Consider the following 16372-nt stretch of genomic DNA (forward strand, 5'->3'; position numbering starts at 1 on the left):
TTTGGTGTTTCTGCTTTTACTTGAAACATCTAAAAATATTACTTGTACCACTGGGGAATGCTGAGGGAAGATAAGAAACTGTGTGTTGTCCAGATTATCCTTATCCTGCAAATGATTACCCTGTGCACCGGCATAGCCAGAAGCAGGGTATTGTTTTCACCCGTGTGTGTGTGTGTGTGTGTGTGTGTGTGTGTGTGTGTAATAACTCAAAAACCCATGGATTGATTTTTCGGTAAACTCTTTGGAAATATTACTTAGGACTTGGGGTTGTATCTCCAAATAAACTTTTGGAGCCTTTTGGTCATAGTTCAAGGTTAAAGTCAACAAAAAACATTTTTTGCGGCATCTCTATATCCTAGGTAGTTGAAGGTAGACTAGGATTAAGAAAAAAAGAAACACAGTCCTGCAGGATTAGATAGCACTTAACCAGTATCAGTGTTTTATTGTTTTACAGTGGCAGCACAGTGAAATGAACAGTTGCTCATGCTATTGAGTTCATGTGAGTACATCACCGACATCTCTTACAGTGTTTCACGTTAGTCAAGGTAAGACTTCGATGTTATTCGGTGAATAATCTGGAGTTACGTCACAATCGAGAAGAAGACAAGTTACACTATATTTTGGATGTGCCGCTGCACGTGTGCAATACGTTTGCTGTCTTCGACAATCAGTAGTGTGTGACACGCTGTACAAACGATTCATTTAGCTCTGAACGACACAAAGAAGGATTTTATACAGTGGTGTGTGTGTGCCGGGTACATTCCCTTGTACATTTGAACATACACCTGTAAAGCAAACACAGTCAGAGGCGAGAAACCCGAGTCAGAAGGTTTCACTGGAGACAGAAAGGTCATTCAGACGTGCTCAGATCAGTGAACTTAATCTTTTAGCAAATAACGCTGACGTACAAACAGTAACGAGTCATTTCCTTAAGGCCCCGTTCAAACAACAAAGATCAAGTGCCCTTTTCTTTCATGTTCAACACTTAATGCACTTTTTTTTTTTTTTTAAACCAACTCAGAAAGAAGCACAACTTACACAAAGGAGCCTGTTTGGAATGTGACAATTAAAAAAAACAGAATATTGGGAAACTCAGTGTTTACTAGAGAATTATCAGAATCAGAGTTGGCTTTGTATGTTTGTGCATACAAGGAAACTGACTGTGGTTTCCAGCGGCTGCCTGTGGACTTTCACACGGTGCCAATAACAATTTGTCCAGAAAGAGGGTGACAAAGTTTGAGTGCACGTACTTTCGCCAGGGCCCCACAGTCTACCTTTAAATTCAAATCAAGCCGCACCCAAAAACATTGCACAAACTCTTAGATATCAGTCCCCTAAATATGCCAGATTTTTTTTTTTTTTTTAAATCAAGATCCATGAATTATTTGCTGGGAAATAAGTGAAAAGGTTAAAAAACAAAACAAACATCTGATATTGCAATGTTAAGGAAGTAGCCCCTGTCCCATCCTTCCACCAAGTTTTGTCATAATTCATTTTTTTAACGTAATGCTGCCGAACAAACAAACAAACAAAGGGGGCCAAAACATAACCTCTGTGGTGGAGGTTTTTTAAAACGACTTGGTGTTTAAGCCTTGCATCGGGGAGCCCATTAGAAAGGTTGAGGACCACTACTCCAAACTTCAGCCTCACGTGTTCCAATGTGGAACAAATTATCGCTCCGACTGGCGATGTGACGGATGAAGTGAACCGGTTCTGCCAGCAGCAGCATTCAAAAGACATAGTTGGCCCCATCTCCCTGGAGCTGGATCCTCTGAATGGGACTGTGTTGAAAAGAATCGAGGGAAACCCTCAGCTGGGACAGACGGAGGGGGGGGGAGTTAAAGCTCCAGCTGAACATGTCATTATCAGATCGCCACAAACAAAAAAAAAACATAAAGGGTTCTTTGTCACAGACACAGACAACGGGAGAGGAGCTCTGTGAGGCTGAATAAACAAGTGAACTACAAACTGCTCCATCAAGGACTCTTCATTCAACAGGATCCTGTTTGAGCTTCCGCTGACGAACCACACACACACACACACACACACACACACACACACACACACACACACACACACACACACACACACACACACACACACACACACACACACACACACACACACACACACACACACACACACACACACACACACACACACACACACACACACACACACACACACACACACACGACAAATTGCTGGCTCAGACTGTAACATAGCATTAAAAACAAAAAAACATCATAGTTAGGCATGATCACTGTGTGCATCAGGAAGTTGTCCAACTGGTGGACAAGGTGCAGCATTGACAACGAGTTAGTGTTATATCGAGTCACATTCGTTAATTATCCCTTTTGTCAATTTCGACAAATTAGTCGCACAACATGACAAAACATTCCCAGTATGCCCCCCCGCCCCCCACCCCCTCCTCACATCACCGATCAAACAGAGACACTTTCAGATCTACCTCGTGTTGAAGGTGCATAAAAAGGTGAACGAAGCAGCTTGTCCCTTCAGAATAATCAACCCTTAATAAAAAAAAGGAAAGAGGACATCACTCTCAGCATATTTCAGTTTAAATTCACCTCTCCCTTTCAGTCGTGAAAGAAAAAGTAAGCATACGATTGTGTGGCTGAATATATATGTATATATATATATATGAAAAAAGGCGGATACTTTCAGCCGACACAGATTCATATTGCTTTCTTTTTTTAAAGGCAAATAAAGTGGTCAAAAAGCTTTCATTGTTTTTCTGACTCCAAACAGTAGCGTCACAAGAGCAAAGACACGTATTTCTAACACCTAGGTTACGGTTATTACAGCAGATGTCCGGGAAGTCGTTGAGTTCTGTCGCACATCACGGACGCTATAATTCCCAAATGAAAAGGTATTTAGACCCGCACGGTACGGAGTGATGTAAGATGTGGTTATAAGGGTGCGCAGGCAGCCACTGTGGACCAGTGCACCGACGTTTAGTGTCTTTATGATCCACAGCCGGCCGGAAACAGTCTCCACAGGTCAGGTGAGACACACACGGGGGGGAAACACACACCCAGGAGGGTACAGCAGGCAACAGATGACGCCCCAGGGGTGGAGGCAGTGTCTTCAGTGTGTGTGTGTGTGTGTGTGTATGTGTTTGTGTGTGTGTGGGCCTTGAAGGCACAAATAATCCAGTGACATCCTGAGTTTTACCAGGCTGAGTGAGTGAGTGAGTGAGGGGGAGGAGCCTCAGGAACAACAGAGGTTGTCTATGACCAGGGTGACGTCGATGCCGTACACCTCCAGCAGGTCGACCAGGAAGGTGCGGTCGCCCTGGGGATCCAGCCCCATGGCTCTCACGTGCTCGGCGGTCAGGATGGGATCGGCGCTCGCCGCCAACTCGGTCAGTGTCTGGAAGATGCGGTTGTTCAGCTCCATGAAGAACCTGGGACGGGAGTAAAGACAACCGCGTCACGCCGTGGTCCTTTTGCATCACATTACAAAATATACAAAACCAATGGAAAAACTGTTTTAAAACTGGGAATACACCGGCCAAGGACTCACAGGATGAAAAGATCCTCTTCGTTTGACGTGCAGTCTCCGTCCACCTCCTGAGAGTACAGCAACAATTGCCTGAGGTAGAAAAAAAATCCTCCTCCATCAATATAAAAATCTGAGAAATACATTGCCTAAACCACAAACCACAAACCACAAACCTCAAATTAACAGCTAATGTGTGAAACCCCTGTCATTTACAAACTGTAATTGATCAAAAGTCTAGTACAGTTTATTTCGCAATATAACTTTAGGTATGTATATATTTGCATTTCTATTATTGGTTGGAGCAACTGTAACAAAACCAAATTTCCCCCCGTGGATCAATAAAGTATTTCTGATTCTGATTCTCCAGCAGCATTTTGCAGTGGTACCTCTGTTCACTCAGCTTCCTGTACTTCTCCTTATCCGCCGCATTCAGCCGGAGCAGCGGCTGCAAGTGGCCTCTGTGCGTTTTCACATTCTGGTTATCGATGTAGACGTCGTACAGCTCCTTCTTCTCCTCGAAAATCTTCTCTGTGGTACCTGGAAAAATAAATAAAAAAACATTAAAAAAATGCGCTCGTATATAATGAGTGGGTGGTAAATCAACAGTTTAACAGCTCCTCCCCACTCACAGGCCACATACGACATCTCCGTCTCCAGGGTGGGGATGTCGGCGACGTTGATGTAGAAGAAAGGCCGTAGTTCGGGCACAGAGACGCCGATTCCGGGCAGAGACACGTTGGCCAGGCTGCAACAGCAATACACTGAGGGAGCACAGGTGAAGGAAAATATTAAACACAAAGCCTTATTTTGGGTTGAAAGATTTAGCATAGTCATAACTTTATGAGCCATTTGCCTGAAATTCAAATCTGTCTTTAAAACCACCAGATTCTATGGCTTTTTTAAGACATGAACTCCGGAAATGTGCGGGAAAATTGGGGCTGATAATTTTCCATAGTCGGGGTCAGACTTGTTCACAACGGCGAAAAATTTGACTAGGTGGCTAGAGGGAAAAGTTCAGCAAAATATCAGGAGCAGCAATTTGGTGACAACTGCGCTCTCACACTCTGGAAAATGTCCAGACTTCAGAAAGCAGTTTACGTGTGTGTGTGTGTGTGTGTGTGGTGTGTGGTGTGTGTGGTGTGTGGTGTGTGTGGTTTGTGTGTGTGTGTGTATGTGTGTGTGTGTGTGTGTGGTGTGTGTGGTGTGTGTGGTGTGTGTGTTTTTGTGTGTGTGGTGTGTGCGTGTTTTTGTGTGTGTGTGTGTGTGTGTGTGTGTGTATGGTGTGGTGTGGTGTGTGTGCGTGTCGGCCTTTTGCATTTACGCTGCTCACCCCTGTAGCAGACCACACCTATGGGCGGCGGGGAGAAGATGAGGAGACGTTTCCTCAGCAGGGCGAACTTCCACAGCACCATGATCTGCTCGCCGAAAAACTGGATGAACTGCGACATGCAGCCGGCCGGGTGGGTGATCTGCAGGGGGAGCAGTGACAGAGGGATTTATATATATTTTTTTTAGTTGTTGTCATTTTGAGAAAAACGTGCAACACTACAAGAGTGTCCCGCTGGATTTACCGCACCTTCATTTCTGGGTGCATGCAGCGGTTGATGGTGGTAACACTCCAGGTTGGACAGGCAGTGACCAGGCCATTTCCTGTCGGCGGGAGGACGGCCTTCTTGTCCTCGTAGAAGGCCTCCAGTGGGGAATACTGGCCCGGACACTGCAACTGGTGTCTACGAGACAAGAAGAGGAGAAGGAATTTAATCTTTTTCATTTATTTATGTCGTCCATGAGGCAAGAATACTAATTGGGCTTGGTCAGTATCCACCACTTGTTCTGAAATGTCCACTGTGTGCTACTGTGAAGCCACAGTAACCACACACACCAACTGTAGGCGGCAAAATCATTAAGATGATATCAATTCAGATCGCTCGTAACCTCAGTCCCTTTTGTATTCTGCACCTGAACAATGGAAGTGTTCTCCTGTATATATTTATTCATACTCAATAAGGGTTTGTGTGAGAGGTTTTGAAGCGGCAGCAGCGAGTTACTGAGGAGAAGAAGAGACGCCGTCTGTGCTTAAGTCTTCATACAAAAAACTGCATGTCAATGTGCTCTAGCTGTGACTGGGACTCTGGGTTCATGTATAATAGATGAGAACATTCAGACAAAAGGAGCGCGGACAGGAGGTGGGCTTATATAGAGAAACTTGTAAACACATTTTTAAAAAATAATGGTGAACAGAAAAACTAAAAAGTGAAAGGACAGGTGACAAAGGGGGGGGTGAGTCGCTCACCTGACTTGGTTCTCCAGGAAGTGCATGTAGCGGTAAAGCAGCGTGTAGGACGGAGACAGGATTCCCACGGACTTCATCCTCGCGCCTCTCTCCAGCTCACTCTCCACGGGCATGTTGGCGAAACAGGCCAGCCCGAAGTAACGGCCTTTACGGAAATATCTAGACACGAAAGGCGAGAGAAAAGGACAAAGAGAACGGGAGTAAGCACCGGACGGAGGGGACAGACGAGACATCTGACAGGGGACACTGGGTCCATTTGAAGGTGTTTTGGACGCACATAAAGTCACTGGTGATCCGATGGGAGCCGCTGGCCATCGACTTGAATTCCACTCCGTCCAGGTTGACGTCGTGAGGCAGGCACCACTCGACCATATTCCCTGCCGTCCACACACACACACACACACACACACACACACACACACACACACACACACACACACACACACACACACACACACACACACACACACACACACACACACACACACACACACACACACACACACACACACACACACACACAAAATAAACCATGAAGTTATTTCCCACGCCGTTCATATACTTTCATTCTTAACCACTTCCTCTCCAGTCTGTCCCCTTGCAGCGGCAAGACGTCACGGGGACGGCGCAGGAAAACTCTGACTCAGCTACTGTCACTCTCTCTAAACACTGAACTCTGAACACACATACTGTGCGACGCTGGGGCCTCCGTTGTGTTTGACTGACAGATGCCCTTATAAATATAGTCTGTTGAAATCAAACTGTATTGCTGCAAAAGATCTATTCATTTCAAATCTTAAATGGGATGGATTCCCTCCTTACAGCAGCTTGAGCTTCAGTTACTGGATGAAGGGAGTTCACTTCTGTCTTTTGTTGGGGTTGCCTCATCCAACATAGGGATATTTCACCACAATGGATTGACAAACTATTGTACTTGTTCCGATGACCCCCTACTGTACATCCCTGACCCCCATGTCTGAATATATAATACACTAGAGCTCATTATACACCAAATATAATATACATATTATGGGATATTACATCAGAGGCTGCCGTCCTCTCACCTGATCTCGTGTCAAAGGTGACCACGAACACGGCCACGATCTGGTCCTTCTCCTCCCACTGATCCCTGGCCGACAGGCCGGGGAAGGGCACGCGGCCGCCCGCGCCGCCGGGAGGCTCCGCCGCCGGGCGGAGGTAGGTCCGCGGGCGCGCCGGGCTTCCGTCCCCGCAGCCGGCGACGACAGCTGTCGCTCGCTTCCCGGGCGGGACGCAGCGGTTGGCGGCGGCGGCGGCGGTGGTGGTGGTTGTTGTCGTCGAGCTCCGCCCGGCAGGACCAGGACCAGGCCCGGCTGGCTGCGAGCTTCTCCCCGCCGGGGCGTCTTCCTTCTCCCGCGGCGGCTGCGAATGCGAACGCGGCAGCGGCGGCGGCGGCAGCGGGCCCGCCCGGTTCGGCTCGGGCGGTGGGATCTCCTCCCAGTCCAGCAGCGGGGCTCGGTCCGACTGCTTCACCATGGCGCGGCTGCCTCCGGAGGACAACGGGGAAGAGGAGAGGAGAGAGAGAGAGACAGAACAACAACCGCGTGTAACACAGTCGCCGGTGCAGGGCGACACCAGCTACACCAGCTGCTGCTGCTGCCGGGGCTGGGTCATGATTCACGGCTGCTCGCTGCTCGTGTGGTGGATCTGTAAGCGTGTCACATCCACCGACTCCTTTTCCTCCTCCTGTCTCACTGTTTTGATGACGTCGCTGACTTCCGCCCACGTGTCTATATCACTACTTAATAATAATTTTTAAAAAAGACCTAATTTTTTGGCTATGGGGCTACTTGTTTTAACCATATACATCATTATTACCACACTCATTATGAAGTTTAACCACAGTGCATAGGTTTAACCATTTTATTTCTGTTGAGAAACTGTTGACTCTGTTTTCATTTTATTTTAAAATACATTTTATATTTTATATATATATATATATATGTAACATATACATATACACATATATGTAACTCTTACTCGACTGTCACTGCAATTAACAGCCACTTGAACGTGCAGGTGTGTATCAGGTGCAGGAGCCGGTTCAGCCAATCAGAAGCCCGCAAAGCGTTAACCGGGAGGCGTAGTTTATTTAAACCGGAAGTCATTTACATACACGGCGCGAAGTTCGAGCGTGGTGGTGCCGGAGGCGACTTGTTAGTGAGTATATACACATGCTGAACACACGCTGTTATTCAAAGGTCAGACCCCACACACGCACACACACACTGACAGGACAGGACAGTGTGAAGCATCTTTTTGAACTTTAGGATTAAACCAAAAATGACATCACAGCCAGAGCCAGCCCTAGCCTATATGGTGCCCTAAGCAGAATTTGATTGCTGAAATAAGCAATACTGACTTGTTGATTCAACTGTGGGGCTTATTTTGTGGTAGTGGGAGTCAATAAGGGGCCCATAATGGGGATCTAGCATCATACTGGATATGTGTTGGCCTATCTACTTCAGGGGTTGAGGGTTTAATCTCCTCTTACCTCTTATCTTCCTAAAAATGATCCAATGCAGCCCCAATAATCTAATACATAATAATCAACATGTTTTCTCTCTAAGGTGCAGGGAGACACGGTGTTTTAATGGAAAGCTTTGTGAAAAAACAAGGCCCCAAGCATCATGGCGACATTGTTTGACGGGATCAGCCAGCAGCTGGACTTCTCTAGCTGTGGAGAGGAAGGGAGCGGGAGCAGCAGCAGCAGCAGCAGCAGCAGCAGCGACAACAGCTCTGACGACTGCGCCTCCAGGATTCGAAGTCCCCGAATCCAAAGTCCTGGCTCTGCCTGCAGGACGCCCAGGGTGCAACGCCACCGCAGCCGAAGCAACACCTTGACTTCCCCCTTGCAGTGCACCAGCCCCATACCGTATGCGTCCTGGAGGAAACTGAGGCTCTGTGACTCTCCCAGCACGCCCAAGGTGGGGGAATTATTTTAGATTGTGCGCCCCTGTGGTCTTGGATGTTTTATCACACATCAAACCAGTTTTAAGGTCAACAGAATGATCTGCATTTCATTTTTCCCCCCTCCCCGTGCAGAGTCTGCTCTCCAAGTCTTCCCACCCTTGCTCCAGCTCTAAGATAAGTTGCAATCAGAGGACCCGGCATTTCGCCTCCACCGCGGCAAACCTCTTCCAGGCACCTGTCAACGTAAATCCTTTCACCCCTGACACAGTACGCAGGAATAGTCAACAGCAGCGGAGGAACAGCCGTAGGGGCGGCGGCGATGATGATGATGATGACGACGACTATGGCCACAGGTTAACTAGTGCTTGAGCTCATACCTCATAACCGTTTATATGACGTGTGGAGAGATTGAAATAGTTTGAGTTCTCTTTCTGTTTTTAGAGCCCTGACACTCACTGAAGTCTTGACTTTTAGATCCTTTACTAATACATTTTCATTCAGTTTAAAGATCCAAATGCCCTTTTTCATCTTTCCAGGTTGAAACACAGCCTAACGTCATCCGAGGAGGACGACGAGGCCTTTCTCCCACGAAAGGTACGTCTATTTTTATCACTGCTTTCTGGTGAATGCAACCCTCCCCTCTCGGATGCCTCCTGATAAGATTTCATCACCAGGCTTTGTCATCTTCTGCCGCCCTCCTCCTCCATTGTTTTGTCCAAAAAATGGCATGCCGCTAGTCTGTACTTCCGGGATTTTCTCTAAGGAATCTCCTGCGGAGTAGCTGTCGTAACCACCACTAAACTCTTCCACTGTGGAAGCGCTACCTTATTTGGTGACGCATGAAAAAGAAAACCCCGGTTCTTCCAAACTCGACATGGGAGCGCTGCTGGTGACGCGTGTTCTTTCTTTTAGAAGTGTCTTTGGCTTTTCACCATAATGCCCCCTCCTCCCATCTGTTTGTCTGGCAGAGGCGAGCTGTTCAATCCTTCATGCTGTCGCGTTATGAGAGCGAGTTCCTGGAGCTGGAGTGCATCGGCGTGGGCGAGTTCGGGGCCGTTTACAAGTGCGTGAAGAGGCTGGATGGTTGCCTGTATGCCATCAAGCGCTCCCGGAGACCCCTCGCAGGCTCTGCCAATGAGTGAGTCGGCAGCATGTCTCTCTCTCCACCAGGAACGCATCAGTCGAGTTTTTAAAAAAACGTGTTCTTTCAATGTCCTTTTTTAGGCAGCTGGCCCTAAAGGAAGTGTATGCACATGCTGTTCTTGGGCACCACCCACATGTCGTCCGCTATTATTCAGCTTGGGCGGAGGACGATCACATGATTATTCAAAATGAATACTGTGATGGTAAGTTCAAAATTAGACACTAAAAATCACATTTAAATGATTAATAATTAGAGCCCGACCGATTAGGATTTTTTCGGGGCGATGCCAATATCGATATTAGGGAGTACAAGATTGCCGATACATCGGGATATAAATATATATGTTTTTTTTAATTATCTGTCAATGATTCCTAAGATGTCGTTATCAAACCTTTATGTCAAAGAAATGTAATTGAGGCTTGATATTTTAGTTTAACCATGAACTTTATCATAAATAACAATACATTGAAAACAATTACAAATACAACCAAATAAATACAAGTTGAAATAAGAAAAGAAACCTTTATTTTACCTAAAATGTAGACATAAATGCACATTTAAAATATTGGTCGGGGTCTAAACATATTGACTGATACGGATATGTCTGTGAAAATCTAATATCGGCAGATATTATCGACCACCGAAATATTAGTCAGGCTCTATGAATAATTCTAAATATGTTTAGGGAAGATGAAGGATTTGATTGTTGATGTGGTGTGTGTGTGTTGAGCCAGGTGGAAGCCTCAGCGATGCCATTGTGAATAAGCAGGTGCAGTGTGAGCTGTTTTCAGTGGCAGGGTTGAAAGATCTGCTCTTACAAGTGTCCATGGGTCTGAAATACATCCACAGCTCAGGCCTAGTCCACATGGACATCAAGCCAAGTACGTTCTCATAGAGCAGCTTTCACTTTCCATGTTCCCTTTTTTTTTTTTTTTAACTGACCTTGTTTCACCTTCTGTAGGTAATATATTCATTTGCCAGCGCCCCTGTCCAACCGCCGCAGGTGAGGGGGAGAGTGAGGAGGAAGATGACCGAGGCACAGGAGTCATTTTCAAAATTGGTATAAAAAATTGGCTTTTGATATATATACATATACATGTGCGTGCGTGTGCGTGTGCGCGTGTGTGTGTGTGGGTGAGAATGTAGGTTTGCTGTTGGTTAGGATTCCTGTTGTTTTCTACAGGGGATCTGGGTCATGTGACATCAGCTAGCAGTCCACAGGTTGAGGAAGGGGACAGCCGCTTTCTGGCCAGTGAGGTCCTGCATGAGGTAAAAATGGCTTAAGTCGTTGACTAAAAGTAGTTTTTTTTTTTTTGTTCTCCTAACACCTATCTAAGCGTTCTCTCTGTTCCCCAGGATTACAGCCACCTCCCCAAGGCAGACATCTTTGCTCTGGGCCTCACGGTGCTGCTGGCAGCTGGGGCTCCCCCTCTGCCTCAAAATGGAGACGAGTGGCACAGCCTCCGAGAGGGGAAGCTCCCCAAACTGCCACAAGAGCTCTCCCCTCCCTTCAGGAGCCTAATACAGGTACTCTCACGTGATTTAAAGAGTACTCACTGGTACGGTCTAATTTGTTGAACTGTTGTTTTGTTTTTTGTGTTTTTCTCCGTCAGTTGTTGCTGGATCCAGACCCGCGAAAGCGGCCGTCTGCCAGGGAGCTTTGCAGGCACTCTGTCTTAAGGGAGGAGAGGACCGGGAGGCTGGCGGCTCAGCTGCGCAGGGAGCTCAACGTAGAGAAGTTCAGGACGGCCATGCTCGAAAAGTAAGAGGGGGAAGATGAAGGATAATTGAAGCTGCATCGCAGATTCCAGGCTGCTCAGACTTAATAATCTCAGGCATCAAAAGAAAGTCTTCCATCTTTAGGGTTTGACTCCCAGAGCAAGCGTCACAGTAGTATGCCACGAACTGTAGTCAAGGATCATCTTTACTCTTTTTTTTCCCTGTACTGTAAAATCTTTAATGATATCTAAGATGCATGTTTTGCAAAACATGGGAATAAAAGATTCTTTCATGTAAACTATAGGGGCAAGTGTATTGGGAATATATCCTATTTCTGAAGCTATGAATAGCATCAATATGACCAGCAGGTGGTGCAATTTCATTTCTAACGAAACTATCTGATTGTTTATATGCCCTTCTGTTTTACCAAGTTATTATATTGGGCGTGCTAATTAAAAATGTTAAGTCACTTTTTTTCCCATTTCCCTCTCTGCAGAGAGCTCCAGGAGGCTCGTCTGGCAGCGTTGTCCCCCAAGCAGAATCTCCCTCCTGGGCTGAAACCTCCTCCTGCCAAGATGGGGTCTCTACCCAAATCAGGGAGGAGACTCATTGGAAGGAACACGGCACGATCCATAAGCTACGATTTCGCCGGATACGGAGTCTGATGGGACAATGCGATACCCTTATTATTATTTTTGTCCATATGTCAGGACAGGAAGACGGAACCATGAAGACGATGCGGGACTAGTTAAGGAAATGATGATCATGTAGAGGACTGGTGTAAGGTTTGAAAGGATTAATCTGCGTCCGACTCAAACGTTTGACTCCCAAGTTATACATTTCAACATCATGTAACTTCTCAAGACTCATGTACATGACAAGTCAAGGTCTTTTTAAATTTTTTTTAAAACTGTAAATAAACATTTTAAGCATTTTTATCCGATGGGATTCTTGTCTCTTCAACTTCTTTGTCGTTTACTGTATAATCTCAAACAAGCAGATTTAAAAAAAAAACAATAACTGCTGTTGAACAAAGCCAAAGCAGGGACTTTCCAGGGGAGAGTTGCTCTTATCTTGCTCCTTCTGCAGTGAACTCCATGACTTTGGGTAAATGTGAAACTGAATAGACTCGAATGAGCATCACACTGTAAATTCAGTGTTTGATTACACTGTTTTATAATTAACACTTTGGATTTTGTGTTGTCCTCAAAGTAATGTTGACCCCTTTAACAACGGATCACAATAAATATTACTCAGTCATTTACCCATTGCTCAGATATTGGCGCATTCACGGGGTGTCGGGAATATTCTGAAACATGATTCTACGACAAGTGAAGTCACATGAACTCTTGTTCTCACGAAAAGGGTGGCACACTAGTTTCTGACGTCATGCTCCAACATTGTATTGCATATGATTTTTTATCCTACAAAATCTTTTCAATATAGTATAAGATGAAATAAATCGTTGCTGCCCACGTAGAGTGACACATGTTGGTTAAGGTGGGGGGGATATGTTGTCTTTGCTCTTTTATTATATAACTATTGTTTAAATACTTTTGTTTCAGTTTGTTTACAGCCGTTTGTTTTTCCACATTCCCGACAGCACATGAACACACCATAGTCGGAAAAAACGACTTCACAACTCGGAGGATAAGTTCTTCCGAGGAGCACGAGAATGCTCAAAATTATGAATACTCCTTGGCAACTTTAAAAGGATACATTTATTATTTATTTTAGAGTTAACGTGTGAGGTTCAACACCGCAAACATCCAAATTGAAAGAAAGCGTTGCAGCTAACATTTCCGAGGGGTTCTTGAATGCATCATGATGCGTTGAATGGTGCATCCTCCCGGTTCCAGATAAGTGAAACAAGTTGAAGCTGCGGTTGTTTGTGTCGGATGCTCGATAACCAAGACGCAGGTTGATGAACGATGCACCGCTAATCGATATCGGCTACTTGCGTGAAGTTATGAGCTAATGTAAGTGACGAATGTGAGTAAAAATGATGAAGAGTTTTTTAATTGTTTTGCTTGAAGTTAACAATACGTTTTGTTTCTCTGAAGCGAACGTGCCGGATAACTTTGAACGTAGCGTTAGCTTAGCTTTGTAGCTTTGCAGCTAGCTTAACCCGAATTGTTAAAAAAAAAAGAGGAAGTGGAAATAATAATAGCGTTGTCATGGTGTCGCAAGGGTTTGTGTAATTTAATAAGTATATTAGTTGAAATAATACTTTTTTGTTCTTTCGATAAAACTTTTTGGGACTGGTGTGTGTATTTCACGAGTTCTCCTCATTTGTTGTTTTCTGAATTTCAAAACCATTTTAATTTTTTTTTTTTTTTTTTTTTTTAAAGGCCGGCAGTGTTCATCGATGGACGCGCACACGAGGAGCGGGACCGGCGGTCAGGACGCCGCCCTGGTCATTCTGGCCTTTCTCCAGACGGACGGCGGAAACTCGGAGTACAGCAAGGAGCTGCTCTCTCTGGGCAACGACTTCAATCTCACGCGGGACGTCAACTGCAACGTCCCGGGCCACAACCAGCACCAGCAGCATCAGCACCAGCGCAGCATCGCCATCACCCAGGACGACGATGGTGACCTGGAGACGGACGGTCACCTGCCCAGCTGCCCCCTGCTGTATACACGCGACCTGCAGCCCTCGGTGGAGCTGCAGTGGCTCAGTGAGTAAACTGAAACTAAATGGAACTTATGCGTTGTGCCAGTCTCTGCTAGCAGACCGGCTGTTTTCATCCCAGTAAAGTAAATCTCAGGTATCACAGACTCGAATATGATCAGTGTTCCCCCACCCATTAAATTGGGGTGGACCCAAACCCTAACCCTTTTTTTGTTTGTTTGTATTTTACATATAATGCCAAGCAGAAGTCATTTCATGTCACTTTCATTATACACCTTATTCCTCATTCCTGTATAAAAGATTGTGGATGAAACTTAACGTGATTTGTGAAACAACCAAGAGGATTGTCTTGCAACACCTTGCATTTATTATCAGACTTTTTGTGGTTACTCTCGGCCGCAACCACGCCGTACAACCGCTCGGCAATAGCCGTTTACCCCCCCCCCCACCTTGGTGTTCCCTCTTAAAACCTCCGCTCTGCTGCCAACCAACCACAGAAACATTCCGCACTTAAACACTGATGTGCAACACATATAACAGAACACATTAACAGGGTCGCTACAGTATGTTCATAATGTAGTTGCCTCAGTCCTGATGTCAAAGCACCAGCAATCATGTCTGATGGAGGGTTTTCCAGCTACAGTGATGAAAAGCAGGAAGTGACTGCCGTCAAAACCATTTGATAGATTTCTGTTGTGATGATAGATTCAATGACAGCCAATTGCTGTTTTGATGTTTTGCCCGATCTCCTCCTCCAGTAGGGAACCACGAAGCCGCAGCAGAACTCCGGCGGGTGGCTGAGGAGCTGAGGGAGATCGGAGCCCAAATCGAACAGGAGGTCGTGGCTCGGGCCACGAGGAACCTGAGACGGAACATCTCGGCCTCCCCCTCCGAGGTGAGTCTGCTCCGAGCACTTATTTATGAGTTGTTGTTGTTGATGATGGTCATTATCTCGTCTGTAAAAACTTAACACAAACTCATTTTATTCGTTTTTTGTCATCAGAACTATACTTATCAACTTTTATTTAAAGTTAACCAGCTAAATAATAATGAGCAATGTCCCATCACAAATTAAGAGGTTCTACTAATGTTTTAAACTGTTGCTTATAGCTCGCAAATTTAAAAATGATTTAACACTACTAATCCAGTGTTTCCCCAAAAAAATTAAATTGGGATTAGTGCCAACACGTTTCTTCTGTTCAGAGTATGTTTGTCAAAATAGTTGCCACAGACTTATTAAATATGATATTTGCTGTGTTAAATAATGTCTTTGCTCTTCAATTGAAAGTTGAGGTTAATTTGATATTCTCAGTGAGATGGTTTTTGTCCACATCCTCATTTTTAAACAATGGAAACCCCTGAGTGATTAATTCTAAGCTCAACCTCCTGGGGGGCGGGGGGGTTGTATTTTTTACAGCAATGGAGAACCTACCTGACCCGGGAGGTGGAGCAGGTCATGAGGCGCGGCGTTGGTCTGGAGCAGCTCCCCCAGGAGCGAGTCCTGATGGCCCTGACTCTCACCCTAGTGAAGGGAGTGTGCGAGCAGGCGCCGCACTTTTTGAGGAACCTCTTCAACGCGGCGCTGCAGTACATCGGCCAGTCGGGGTCCAGGTGACTCTCACAGCTGCAGGCTGAGAGGAAGTTACAAGAAATGTGTTTGGTGGAAGACGGAGTGAATGTGAAACCGACAGCTGCTCCTCATGACCAGGCCACTGCGAACAGAGCCGTGTTAGGTAGTTCAGTGAAGTTAATACTTTTCAAACTCATAAATAATTAGATTTTCTTTTTGTTAAGTTTTGAAATGGGGAAGTTCCACAGGTTTTTGGAGTTTGTGACTTGAATATTTGTTTTCAGTGCTTCATGTGCTGTGGTTTACTCTTGCCTTAAAGTGTATCTTTTTGTTTCATACTTGAAATAGATGTTTTTTTCGTAAAAACAGTAATTTTGCCAATATGTTGTCCAAACTTGAACAGTATTGCTTCTGGGATTTAATTTTACTTTCAATCTCTAAATAATTGGTTTGACTGACAATGTATTTCATATTCCATTCCAAATGAAAATTACACCCTTGAGCCTTTTTAATAAACCATTACAAAAAGAACCATCT

The 16372-nt window shown here is 45.4% G+C and overlaps 3 protein-coding genes across 7 annotated transcripts; 2 read left to right on the forward strand and 1 right to left on the reverse strand.

Annotated features, from left to right (window-relative positions):
- Positions 1–411: 411 nt before the first annotated feature.
- On the reverse strand, positions 412–7334 carry dennd11 (DENN domain containing 11). Its single transcript, XM_035642955.2, has 9 exons — positions 6883–7334; positions 6096–6195; positions 5819–5977; positions 5102–5255; positions 4856–4994; positions 4155–4286; positions 3912–4062; positions 3547–3615; positions 412–3427 (listed from the first exon to the last, which is right to left on the reverse strand). Exons 1-9 carry the CDS (start codon positions 7331–7333, stop codon positions 3232–3234), a joined length of 1551 nt encoding a protein of 516 aa, XP_035498848.2. The 5' UTR covers position 7334; the 3' UTR covers positions 412–3231.
- Positions 7335–7376: 42 nt separating this feature from the next.
- wee2 (WEE2 oocyte meiosis inhibiting kinase) lies at positions 7377–12571 on the forward strand. Of its 3 annotated transcripts, none has more exons than XM_035642952.2 (13): positions 7377–7506; positions 7877–8017; positions 8428–8784; positions 8903–9123; positions 9307–9364; positions 9739–9908; positions 9995–10116; positions 10649–10795; positions 10876–10974; positions 11098–11183; positions 11271–11441; positions 11528–11676; positions 12130–12571. In XM_035642952.2, exons 3-13 carry the CDS (start codon positions 8488–8490, stop codon positions 12296–12298), a joined length of 1689 nt encoding a protein of 562 aa, XP_035498845.1. In that variant the 5' UTR covers positions 7377–7506; positions 7877–8017; positions 8428–8487; the 3' UTR covers positions 12299–12571. The 3 variants fall into 3 exon arrangements, with proteins under 3 accessions (XP_035498845.1, XP_047189366.1, XP_035498847.1); XM_047333410.1 differs by having other exon boundaries at positions 10876–10917; XM_035642954.2 differs by lacking the exon at positions 7877–8017 and having other exon boundaries at positions 7408–7506.
- Positions 12572–13452: 881 nt separating this feature from the next.
- On the forward strand, positions 13453–16366 carry bida (BH3 interacting domain death agonist). Of its 3 annotated transcripts, none has more exons than XM_035642532.2 (4): positions 13453–13612; positions 13985–14311; positions 15024–15160; positions 15683–16366. In XM_035642532.2, the coding sequence occupies exons 2-4, from the start codon at positions 14002–14004 to the stop codon at positions 15878–15880; spliced, it is 645 nt and encodes a 214-aa protein (XP_035498425.1). In that variant the 5' UTR covers positions 13453–13612; positions 13985–14001; the 3' UTR covers positions 15881–16366. The 3 variants fall into 3 exon arrangements, with proteins under 3 accessions (XP_035498425.1, XP_035498427.1, XP_035498426.1); XM_035642534.2 differs by having other exon boundaries at positions 15027–15160; XM_035642533.2 differs by having other exon boundaries at positions 13467–13625.
- The last annotated feature ends 6 nt before the right edge of the window (positions 16367–16372 follow it).

The sequence above is a fragment of the Scophthalmus maximus genome, chromosome 7, assembly GCF_022379125.1.
Source record: "Scophthalmus maximus strain ysfricsl-2021 chromosome 7, ASM2237912v1, whole genome shotgun sequence".
Classification (NCBI taxonomy): domain Eukaryota; kingdom Metazoa; phylum Chordata; class Actinopteri; order Pleuronectiformes; family Scophthalmidae; genus Scophthalmus; species Scophthalmus maximus.

Bases quoted from the DNA above. Each gene is read 5' to 3' on its own strand.
- bida (XM_035642532.2), top strand. From the start codon at position 14,002: ATGGACGCGCACACGAGGAGCGGGACCGGCGGTCAGGACGCCGCCCTG. The intron at 14,312-15,023 runs GTGAGTAAACTG...CTCCTCCTCCAG, and splicing joins GGTGGAGCTGCAGTGGCTCA to TAGGGAACCACGAAGCCGCA. The intron at 15,161-15,682 runs GTGAGTCTGCTC...TATTTTTTACAG, and splicing joins TCTCGGCCTCCCCCTCCGAG to CAATGGAGAACCTACCTGAC.
- dennd11 (XM_035642955.2), bottom strand. From the start codon at position 7,333: ATGGTGAAGCAGTCGGACCGAGCCCCGCTGCTGGACTGGGAGGAGATC. The intron at 5,978-6,095 runs GTGCGTCCAAAA...TTTCGTGTCTAG, and splicing joins CGGATCACCAGTGACTTTAT to ATATTTCCGTAAAGGCCGTT. The intron at 4,287-4,855 runs GTGAGCAGCGTA...GTGCTCCCTCAG, and splicing joins AGGTGTGGTCTGCTACAGGG to TGTATTGCTGTTGCAGCCTG.
- wee2 (XM_035642952.2), top strand. From the start codon at position 8,488: ATGGCGACATTGTTTGACGGGATCAGCCAGCAGCTGGACTTCTCTAGC. The intron at 9,365-9,738 runs GTACGTCTATTT...TTTGTCTGGCAG, and splicing joins AGGCCTTTCTCCCACGAAAG to AGGCGAGCTGTTCAATCCTT. The intron at 11,184-11,270 runs GTAAAAATGGCT...TCTGTTCCCCAG, and splicing joins CCAGTGAGGTCCTGCATGAG to GATTACAGCCACCTCCCCAA.